Genomic DNA, 12,512 nt, shown 5'->3' with positions numbered 1-12,512 from the left:
TCCATTTTTTTTTATTTATTTCATCTATTCCATGACCGGAACATGGAGGCTACACGTTACACCACGATTTTGAATCAGAAGAGAGATTTCAAGAAATGGCAAATTTATTCATTCTATCAATAACTGAGCCGGATCTGGTGTATCATAAGAGATTTGTCTTTTCTATTGATTCCATACAAAAAAATGCGGGAGAGATAAAAAAGATGCAGGGTAATTTGTTTGCTTGGCTAGTTAAGCATGCGCTAATTCATAGATCTTTGGGCTTTAATTACCAAGGAATAGAGACTTTACAGATAAAACCCGGGGATTGGCATTCCATTGTTGTCATTTTATATGTATATGGTTACAATTGATCTATATGTGTGAGTGCGGGTTCACGGGAACCCACTGAGTTTCGGATTTTATATAGAACTCCTATATAAAACATGAGAGTGAACCCACATATAAATTGTGAGTGAACTCATACTCACAATAGAGCCTTGGTCTAGTGGTAAAACCCTGCTTTCCTAAACTAAGAACCTGGGTTTGATTCTCACCCAAAGCAGTTTGTTTTTAGTGATTTTAACTATTTTTAATCGTGTTTGCTGTACAGATTCTAATTTTGTGTGATTTTCTTACCCTCAGCAATTTATTTATAGTGATTTTAACTCTTTTGTATGATAAAACAATAATTCATCATCATTATAACACGCATGTGACTAAAAATAATGGTTTGTGATTGTATAATAATTATAGCGCTGATGCATGTAAGCACACAAATACACATTCAAACCGAGCCAAACCATTGAATTGATCCGAACCGTCAAACCGACCCGAATAGTGAACCCACTAGAAAAAATTTCTAGATCCGTCACTGGTTATGAGAGTGTTTATAAACACCTTACATGTATCAAAATCAACCGCGTGTATAAGATATCCGAGTTAAAAGTTTACACCACATTACTAGACATGGCACGTTTTGCATTTGCAAAAACATTGGATCCTATCAAAACTCCACAATTAAGTATTTGAACTAGATTAGTATTAGGACGATTGATCTTTTAGAAAATTCTCAATCGGTCATTAAAGATAAAACCTTAAACACATTGAGAAAATGAGCAGTGTTATTTTCAATTTAGTGATCTTTCTTTCCTTATCCCTCAAACTATTAAACGTAAATTTTAACACTTTAAATAAACTAATTAAGAATACAATATGAACATTTCTCTCAAACACTTGAACCTAATTAACTCAATTTGGTAAATAAGTCGTATTCAAGTTCACAAATTCATTAAGCGTATGGTGTTCAGGTTTTTTGACAAAATAAGTTAAGTTAGCCAACAAAAACTCATGAATATTTTCGTGTCGTGTCACGAATTATCACCTAAATAGGCGGTAGGGTGATGATTGTCCGTCTCAATCAATCTTCCATAAGCATAGCTTTCACATAGGCCGTAATAAGTCAAAACATCGAGTCAAGTTGGAATATCATCATTATGATCAAGTTGGAGTATCATTCATGTTTTTTTGAATGATATTTTAAACGTTAGATAATGTTCCTAGAACCTATATAACTTGTACAATGAACCATCTTCATTTTGACTCAGCCCACTACAAGAGGTCCCATCACGTAAACATTAAATTTTAGTGTTTGTATAAAATCTGATTTTAAGTATCGAAGAATAATAATCAATACATAATAATGGAAAGTCAAATGGCAATTGCCTCTTTTAACTTTCCATAACAACATAACAACAATATGTATCTTTTGCATATCAAAAACAAAACTCTAAAACAAATTTGAAAACCAAATCCTTTTATGAACCGATCTTCTCAATCTTGGGAACATGAACCGGGAATTCATCGATCTCATCCGTCCAGGGGTTCTTCTCCTTAGCCGGATCAATCGTCCTCAACGCCTTCCACACCGCACTGTTACACTTAAAACCCGACCCGAAAGCAATCTGCCATGTTCGGTCACCCTTTCGGATTCTACCCTTAGCTTCCGAATAAGCTAGTTCATACCACAACGAGCTGCTAGAAGTATTCCCAAACCGATTTAATGTCATTCTCGACGGCTCCATATGCCAGTCGGATAATTCAAGATTCTTTTCAAGCTCATCAAGAACCGCTCGTCCTCCAGCGTGAATACAAAAGTGCTCGAATGCTAGTTTGAAATCCGGGATGTACGGTTTGATTTTCATCTGAAACACTTTTCGGGCCACCAATGTTGCGAAAAACAATAATTGTTCGGACATTGGAAGCACTAACGGGCCGAGTGTCGTGATGTTCGTTTTCAATGCTTCACCTGCGACCGCCATTAAATCTTTCGAAAGTGACACGCCAATCTTCTTGTTTTCGTCTTCTTCTTGAAACACGCAGCTGAAACACCTGTCGTCCGCACCTTTATGTGTCCGAACCGTGTGAATGAGTTGGTATTTTGATCGACGACGATCAGAGGACCGGTTTGACAACAAAACCGCAGCCCCTCCCATTCGAAACAAGCAGTTTGACACGAGCATCGATCGGTTGTTACCAAAGTACCAGTTTAATGTGATGTTTTCCGTGCTTACAACCAATGCGTATGAATTAGGGTTCACCTGTATTTCAAATCACCATTAACACTGTTAAAACCCTTGTTAAGACTTAAGAGCTTACCAGAGCTTAAACGAGCTCAAGCCTTAAAACAAACTTACAAAACTAAACAAACATATTCATGTAATAATTGTTATATATAAAACAGTAATAATAATAATCATAATAATAATAATAATGTATTATCTTGTATAAAAAATTATCTAGATCAAATAACAATGATTTTTATCGTGTAAATTGAGCAAATAACTAAAGTAATTATTATTACTCTATCACACTATAATATTTTTTATAAAAATAATTACTCTAGAAAAACTATAATTACTCTATTTATTTATATTTTTAGTAGGTTAATTTTATTTGTACCAGATCCAAACCTACTTATAAATTATATAAATAATTAAAAATGTTTATAAATAAATTTATAAATAATAAACGAGCCTAAACCAACTATTAAACAAAACTACACACGGGCGGAGTTCAAGCCTAGTCGGTTAGTGGCGTACTCGCCTGCTCGGCTCGGCTTGGCTCGCTTACGCGTGAAATTATTTCCGCGTAAAAACAATAAAACAAAGAAATTACCTGCAGAAGTTGCTTTGCAAGATCAATGGCAATCAACCCAGCACTGCAACCCATTCCACCAAGATTATAACTCATTACATTCCCTCTAAGCTTATAATGGTTCACAATCATGGCACTCAACGACGGAGTCGGACAAAACAAACTGCAATTCACAACCAATATCCCAATCTCCTTGGCTTTAATCCCAGTTTTCGCCAACAAATCATCAATCGCTCCATACATCACCATCTCCGCTTCTTTCCTCGCTTCCGCCATACACGGATTAGGCGGAACCTGCAACACCGCATCCGGAAAGTACGTTTTCTGTCCTAAACCCGACCGTTCAAGAATCTTCTTCTGAAACGCCAAATTCTCTTCAGTAAACGTCCCGGCTCGAGTGGACCGGTCCATAAAGATCTCCCGCGTCACAGTTTGTGACTCGTTCGATTTATACGCGGAGAAATCTACAAGATAAACCTTTCTAGGTCTGCTCATGAAGTATAGAGTTGCTAGAAACACGATTAAAGCCGAGCATAGCACCACGGAGACTAAATTGAAGCGGAGTTGGTCCCATAGGTAAACGAGATCGCGTGTGGTGAGTGTGGATAAGTGGATTGAGGCGATGGCGATGATCGGGGTAAGTAGCAAGTACATAGCGTGTGAGATTAAGTAATGGTAGCCTAATTTGACGTATTTGAGTTTTACGGAGACGAGGAAATTGGGGAGAGACGCGGTGGGCGGTTGCGAACTCGCCATGGAGATCAAAGAAGTAAATCAAGGGTTTTGAAATTAGAATTTTTTGATGGATTTTGAGAAGAATAGAGAGAATTGAGTTGAGATAATATGGAAATGATGTGATATGAAAGAAGGTGGGAAATTTGGGTATTTAAAGGGAATGGAGGGAGGTATAACTACCCCAACTAACTTTTTAATGCGTACACATGATTGAATATTCGAATAACTTCTATAGCTGTGTGGATTGTACTTTATGCAGTGAGTATTGTACACCTTATTAGTTTTCGTTTTGTAATTGTTTTTGGTTAGGTTATATTGTTTACTGAACATACGTATTTCTAATTTATTTGTAATTTAAAAAGAATGTTAACAATACATGATACACTTGTCAAAACATGAAATGAATCTAACCTGATCCATGACGATATTTCCACGGATTTCGAGATGAACGAGCCACGTCTTGATCTTCTTCTCCGGTTGCTTGAGATCTGCGATGGCCTTTCGGGGGTGTGGAGGTGACTGCTAAGAAATCTTGAGGATCTCTTGTTTACAGACACAAAAAATGGTTATGGTGGTGGCTCTTATTGAGCATGACCCTTTAATAAGGAGATGGAGACCTCCTTATATAGAGAGTCTCATGGCCACCATCATGGTACCCTAATGGGCCTAGCCCAGTTAGGGTTACCTCCACAAAACCCCCTCAGCCCAATAACATTGTATTAGTCCATATAATAAAATAAGCCAAACATAATAAGTTTAGGGTCGTAAAACCGGGTTTAGTACCATACCCCTACAACACTGATGGAAAGGGAGTATTAAATAAAGCAATTTTTTGTAATAATCCAAGTTGTAAATTCATATATTATGGAACAGTGAAAATCGAAACAAAAATAGAAGTAAATAATTGCATGTTTATCTTATCGGATCTGGATAGGCATGGATTCTAAAGAGGTGTTAGCAATCATGTGGAAGTTTGTTGCTAAGATAAACAGAAGAATACCTTTTGGGGCGCAATAGGGCTGGTTACAAACTTATAAAGTAAGCCAAGTTAAACTAGATAAACAAGGTAGCCTAGTTTGTCTCGTATTTTCATTTATTTATTTATTTTGAAGGAGCTGAAAATTGAGTTTGAGCTCGGCTTGTAAAAAGCTTGATTCGGCTCGTGGCACCCGTGGTTTGATGTGCCAGCTCCTTTGAATTAAAACAAGTATTTAATACGTATTTAGTTGGTTGTTTATGGACTACATTGCGTGAGTGTATCTAAAAATTTAGTTTAGCTATAACTTATAACATATGACATTGAGTTTTAAGATTAACTTAAACGAGGAAACAAACTAGTTTACAAATCTAGCTCGACTTGACTCGACTCGTTTATAAATGAAGCTGATTTTGAGCGAGTTTTGAATAAAGTTATTTGAAAATGGCTAGGCCACAAGCATATAGGTTGGATGTGGTTTTGTAACAAACCTACCATGGTCACGATAGGTTGTTACAATATGTTATTTAAGATATTGCATAAACCTAATCGGGATAATAAGTTCTAAGAGCACCTTATAAGAATCTACATCAACTATGGACATGAGGATTAGGGTAAATAATGTACACCACATTACTTGCCCACAATTTGCATTTACATGAACATTGGATCCTGTCATAACTTCGTAACTAAATATGGGACTAGACTAGTATCATGATGTGTCTTTTTAGAAATTATTTGATCATGACACACGGTAAAACAATAAACCGTTAGCATGAATAACATGCTTAAAAATAGATATAACCCAATAGTCTTCTATACGAATGGAACTTATCATGACTCGGTCATGTTTTAGGAAAGTAGTTATCAGAGGAATTTATTGTTGGACTTGAAATTAGGTAACGGTTGACATGCCATGAGCGATGGAGAGAATGATGTTCGAATGTTGCTAAAGATGGTGTCCGATCGAGTTTATTACTATTTATGTTGGTCAATGAGGTAGCTAGCATACTGGATTATCGGTGAATTGAAAGATAGCTACGAGTGACAAAAGATCACAATACAAACAAGATTTCAAACAAAATGCAGAAAAATGACAAATATGTGTGTGTGTTCTTTTTTAAACTTTATTTTACTTGCATCTTTTTAATTATATGTTGTGGCTGACTAAGAATTGCATGATGCCCCGCTACGTCATTGCCACGTAGATAATTGGTTTTTACCCTTAAACTATAATGTTGTTGTTTCTCTACTATTTAAATAAAAATAAATAAATAAAACAAATATTTATGTGTGTGTGTGTTTGCATGTGATTGAAGGAAAATAGTGGACCCCACTCACCCAAAGAATGGAAAGGCACTAATCGACTGGCGCTCAGACCACACGTTATTTGCAGCTTAGGGGCGGTAAAGGAGGGAAACACTACAGAGGGGGGTGGGGGGGGGGGGGGTAGGACGACCAACGGTAAAGGAGTGGATGGTGTGGGCCCTCATGCTTTTCACTCTCTCTCTCTCTCTCATACATGTGTGTGTATTGTGGTGGCAAAGAGGCTTTAACTCACAGCGAGACATTATGGAGAATGCTTTCGAAGTCTCGTTTTCTACGTGGCGATGACGTGGAGAGGCTTTATAGCCCCTCCATAGTGAACATCCTCAAGGAGTCAAGGGGGCTAACGTCCTTTGATAATTGCGGTGTTGTGGTTTGCGCGTTGGCTTACCAACCTAAGTAATTTGTCAGTAGTTATCTTATTAAACAAATAATAAATAAATAATTTAAAAGGAAACTGTAAAATCAAATGAGGATGAATTATGAATATGTTATATAACTATACCTTTACTTTGACTTTTGGTTTTATATAACATTTTGTGAGTATGTAATCGTTGAAAACGATGACACCGCAAGAAAAGAAGAAATGAAGCAGGGAGAAATTTTATTATGTCAGAATGAAAAATTACAACAAGATACCTGTATGTATATATAAAACATACACGGCACTTACACGCCGTATAATATATGTAGCGTCTATGTTTTTAATCTAGCGTATAAGTATATACGCTCACAAAGTATAAGTGATATAGAAAGGAAGACATGGCATGGTATGATGTTAATAATCGAATAATGTAAATAAGACCGCCTTAAGTCAAAATCATTTGAGGTTTGAAAAAGTCAAAAAGTTCATCACAATTTGACCAAACATAAACAGCGTGAGTTAGTTGACCAAAGACTGCACGTATAAACCAACTGTACTCCCCCAACTGAAAACAAACACACAGCGTGATGCTAACCCATTCCAGCGCTACAACATTTAATGTCGTCGTTGAATATTATCATTTACACTACATAAATAGAAACAATGCCACTTGATTGCTGCCTGCTGGTGATACAATAAATACATAAATAAAATGATTTCATATTTATATAAACTAGCTAGTAGTATTCTTCCAAGGAAAGCCATGAAATTTGATCGGTATCGGTTCGCTACTCTACCGGTATTTGTTATAGCAATGGAAGCAGAAAACTCAAATAATAAAATCATGATATGCTATTAATCGGTCCATCACGGTATTGACTCTCGCATACCAAAAGGTGTTGTATTTTGAATACAACCTCATTTTCAACAAAGTTTAGACCGATGTGTCAAAAGTGAACACAACTGAGCAAATTATAAAAATGACCATTGGTATGGGTTTTGATAATACCCAATTACCCATACATTTACCGATGTAGTTCGGTTCGAATTGATTTGGTTCATAACAGTAGTACCAGTACGTTACTGGCAATCATACAACTCATGATACAAACAAAGATACTTAATTTTGAATACAACTCAGTTTTCAACGAATCTTATGTCGAAATATGGAGAAAAAATAAATTAAACACAACTGTCTATTTTAGTCTTTTTTTTAAGAAGCTAGATGTAATTGACAAGAGACTTGTGAAAATGCGACATATTTTAGTCCACGCAAGGAAACAATACGTGTCTTGTATGGTTTGTCTTATCCATTTCTTCATACAAAGATTTTATAATGTTGAATATTATGGTGGTTCTGATATCATCATAAAAAAGAAAATGTTGAGGATTCCAAGGTTACATTAATAAAAAATCATTTTTTGATAAAATAGTTACTAGTTACGTTATTTGGGTTGGCCAAAAGTTTTTTTCTTTAGGTCTCTTAACTCATAAGGGTTTTCTTTTGTTTGATATCATGGGCTCGTGAAACTTGTTTATGCGTTTTCCGTGTTGATGCATTTTATTATGCCTGTTTATATAATATAATATTATTATTTCTTACTATTTGTGAGGTTATCTTTTGTGGTTATGTGAAGAAGAGCGTGGAGTCCAGCCACATCAATTTGAGGACGCGGAAACCATCATGTCCTAGACGCAAAGGGATTGAGGGCGAGCATGTGGAGGACATCGTAAGCGTCAGGACGAAGGAAATGATTTTTTTATAATTATTCATTACATTAGTAATTTTTAAACAATCATTAAGTTCCACTTCGGGACTCCAATTCAAATTTCATACATGTCGGAGGAGATAAAGGTGTTGACATTCTTTAGTTTAAGAATAGAAGGAAAAAATATGAGTTATCATGAGAGGAATGGTGTAGTTTTCGGTTGTAACAAGTGTAGCTGGGTGGGGTTTGGGTGTTTGTTTAGTTTTGGTGGCATATGTTCTCTTTTATACACATTGGTGTTTGTATTGGTGTGTCATATGACTTGCTAGCGTTTTTATTAGATTTTTTTGTTGGTTGTTTAAAAAAATGGTTTCACGGTTCCACCTCACTAATTGTTATTTCAATTTCTATTAGCCGCCTAGTCACATTTCACATTTTTACAACACACCTTAGTGTAGGGTGAATGAGATCTGAAACTCCCCATGCCTACTTGGTATCATTTTTTTCTTATATTTCACATTACCACGACGAATGATCTAATGATGATCAGTTTTTTTAGCATCTCCTACTGACTAGTAGGGGTGTTCATCGGATCGGATAACGAATTATTTGGTTTATTCGGTTCGGGTTATTCGGATTTTAAAATTTTTGGACCATATCCGAAATCCGATCCGAATTAGGAATATTCCTATCCGATCCGAATCTATCCGAATTTAGTTCGGATCGGATTCGGATGATATCCAAATAATCCGAAATTATTTGAATAATCCGAAATAAAGCTAAAAAAATTTCCTATTGTTTTGTTCATAACATTTAATAGTTTAAAATCACAATAAACATACAAACCGGAAAATACGAATTACTCTTAACACAAATTTAAAGTTTAAACTTCAAATAATAATTTAATAAATATACCAAACCGGAAAATACCACTAAAAACATGTTTTTTATTCGGATTAAACGGATATCCGAATAATCCGAACAATCCGAATTTTTTAAATTCAATATCTGAATCTGATCCGATTCGAATCCGAATTGGTTATTCGGATATTCGGATTGATCCGATCCGAATAAGAATTCGGATGGGTTTCGGTTTCGGTTCGGATTTCGGTTTTTTTCGGATTTCGGATTTCTTGAACACCCATAGCGGTTGATCCTATGTAAACCACAACGTTTGGAGTTTATAAGTGGACATCAATAAATGTTGCATAGCCATGACCACGAATCTAGCATCACAAAAACGTAACGTCGATCATGGATAAGCATGGATGGGTTGGTGAAAGTTTCACCATTAATAGATTACGTGATTAGGTTCTTTAGTTCAATTGCATATATATGGATTTTAGATAAAAAATTAAATGATGTCAAAAAAATATAATCCTATACACGTAGCCAACGAATATGATAACATATTTCAAATAACTTAACACATAATACGTACACAAAAGTAGTATAGTTATGAAATGATTTTACTTGTATGTATTAATTACTCTTCTAATCTTAGTAATGTATAAATTATTGTTAATAGAAAAACTTAATTTCAACTTTTCACATAGTATTGAAACTTCTTTATTTCATGTAGCTCGGTCGTAAAAATCCTTGTCTACGATCTCTTGTAGATGATTTGACAGTTTACGCATCTCTGGCGGTGCTAATGTGATATCCTCGTATGAGATCAATTTGAAACTCCACTTGGGTAACGATTCTTACAAAGCAATTTCATTCTCTGTATACAAAACATAGTAAGTGAATACCAATTTAAGAAGAATAATTAGGGCAGCAAACAAATTAGATGTGGAAACACCATACGTTCACTTGTTCAAATTGCTTGACTTTCCAGAAGACAATTTATTACTTGGTTCAATTAATGCAATGCTATTAAATTTTCTGGTTGCAGGTAGGCTGGCAAATAACTTGTTGCAATGAATCAAATATTGTTGAGAAATAAAAATAAGAAGAAATGGTCTATAAGTTCGTTTTGAAAGGAAATAATAAAATATGTTTTTAAAAAATAAAACAATTAAGTATTATATTTTTTTATCTTTATAAATATTCTTAACATTCAACAAAAGTTTAACATTATATAACTTTTATTACACAAATAATATATATGTTTGTGTCTGTTTTGCATGTATTTAACTTAACGCGTAATTATGGCAAAGAAAAAAAATTAGACGTATTGTGCGCGCCCTTGTCCCGCTTCACACATTAACAACCCTCTACACACGCATATAAAGGGGTCTCTAGATAGAAAAACTATGCCTAAGTAAGCTAAAGAATAATTCTTAGCTTTTCATTGCCATATTACATTATTTTAAAAAAAATTACATTACAAAATCAATTATATATTTTTTATCTTTAATATGATATTGCTAATTGAAAATGATGATTGAAAAAATACATGAAACATAAAAGTGTGCGTGTTTAACCTTTTGGTGCTACATTATTTGTGCTAAACATTTCATGATGTATTTTTGTACTTGATTTTATTTTTATAGATTATAGATTTTTTGTATTATGTTTTTATACTTAACTTATAAACTGGAGTTTTATGTTGCGTTAAAATCCAGCACATTACTTTGTTGTATTAATTAAAATCCAACACATGGCTAAATACGTAACATACATAAATTTGAGAACAAAAAACCCAACACATTTTAGTACATTAAAAATAACAAAATGCTACACGTGTTGCAATACGTGGATGGCACAAGTTTAACAACTAATAAACTTGGTGCTTGTAAGTTGGAAAAATATACTCGTGAAGAACATTTGATGTTTACTAGCCTAGGTGCACTAGGTGTTTGTTATTTTTATCTGTTCCAAAACCAAAAGAATTGAGGCCTTAAATTGTAATATACACTATAATAGTATAATACAACATATTGCATATATGCAAGTATGCAACGAATTTTAGCTACAAATTCAAATAAGAAATCAAATTAAATAAAATGAAACAGACTATATATAGTAAAATGTTACATCAACATACATACAACAAAAACCATCTTCAAGGAATGTCACTTTGGTGGCAAAGTCTTAAGACTCAGTAACTGTCTAAAATTAACATTAAGAAAAACTAATTGCAATAATATATAATTGATTAGGACTATAACATTGCGTTGGAGAAACAAACAAATACTGCAATAAAATCCAGTACATTGATTATTGTATTAAAAAATATTGCACATTGCTAAACTGTATTAAAATCAACACAAATAATAATCTAGCACACAAAATAAATCAACACAAATAAAAATTCAACACAAAGAGTTCTGCCCATGCTCCTATGAACATAATAAACTGCAATCGCCACCGCTACAAATAGTAGCTATTCCTTCTCAACACTGAACAAGGTGTTGATTAAATAAGTGGGTTATGGGGTTTGCTATAACTCATTTATCAATCCGTAACATGTTCAATTAAATAAGTGGGTTATGTGGTTTGCTATAACTTTTTTATATATGGTTTATACTTTTAAGAACATTATTTTAGGGTTCATATCTTCAAATAAATTTAAGTGTTTAAATACGTTAATATTGTAAGTAATAAGTTATAAATGTAGAGCATAGTTATTTATTTTAGGACAATAAGTTATATAATGAAAATGTGTTTTGTAAAGCAGATATTTGTTTTATACTTTTATGTAATATTCAACTTGTATAGTTGAGGTTGCAGGGAGTTAAGGGTGGTAGATACGAACTTTGATTCAATATTAAAAGATATGTACGATGTACCTTCTCATACGCCATTAATGACGACACTCTTATTTATTCTAGAATATAACTGAGTATTAATAATATAATAATTAATAATCTATAATATATAAACGAAGACATAAAAATTCTACGTGTCGCGATGTGGTCGCTCCCTTTTTTTGAGTCATCAGATTTGCTTGATTTTTAAATGGAGGCTTCTCATACATTTGACCCGAATTCATGGGTATGGGTCTTATCAAACCCATGTATTCCTTAAACGGGTTATAACATCTCATTAAATTAAAAATTATTCTCACCAAATTATTTATGTAAAAATCCTATAAAATAGGATATAATAAAAAATAATATCTTATTTATTTTAAAAAAGTTTTATATATTATTTAAATTAAAAAACCAATTTGATAATAAAAAAAATAAACGGGTCTTGAGTCTTATCAAACCATAAGTATATTATTAACTTTCATAAATATTATTTATAATTAAAAAACCAATTTCATAGTAAAAAAAATAAACGGGTCTTGGGTCTCATCAAAACCATATAGCTTTTA

The 12,512-nt window shown here is 33.7% G+C and overlaps 1 protein-coding gene across 1 annotated transcript; it reads right to left on the bottom strand.

The window, feature by feature from the left end:
* Positions 1-1,729: 1,729 nt before the first annotated feature.
* Positions 1,730-4,107, bottom strand: LOC143614092 (3-ketoacyl-CoA synthase 20-like). Its single transcript, XM_077087624.1, has 2 exons — positions 3,157-4,107; positions 1,730-2,579 (listed from the first exon to the last, which is right to left on the bottom strand). Exons 1-2 carry the CDS (start codon positions 3,889-3,891, stop codon positions 1,797-1,799), a joined length of 1,518 nt encoding a protein of 505 aa, XP_076943739.1. The 5' UTR covers positions 3,892-4,107; the 3' UTR covers positions 1,730-1,796.
* Positions 4,108-12,512: the final 8,405 nt, after the last annotated feature.

This window comes from Bidens hawaiensis, unplaced genomic scaffold (assembly GCF_021521415.1).
Source record: "Bidens hawaiensis isolate Kalapana, Puna unplaced genomic scaffold, B.hawaiensis_p1.1 tig00002273_1, whole genome shotgun sequence".
NCBI lineage: Eukaryota > Viridiplantae > Streptophyta > Magnoliopsida > Asterales > Asteraceae > Bidens > Bidens hawaiensis.
The sequence above is the reverse complement of the archived record's forward strand: the minus strand, read 5'-3'. Positions and strand labels throughout refer to the sequence as shown.

Excerpts from the sequence above, each read along its gene's own strand:
- LOC143614092 (XM_077087624.1), bottom strand. The coding sequence starts at position 3,891 with ATGGCGAGTTCGCAACCGCCCACCGCGTCTCTCCCCAATTTCCTCGTC. Across the intron at positions 2,580-3,156 it reads TTGCAAAGCAACTTCTGCAG|GTGAACCCTAATTCATACGC; the intron begins GTAATTTCTTTG and ends TTTGAAATACAG.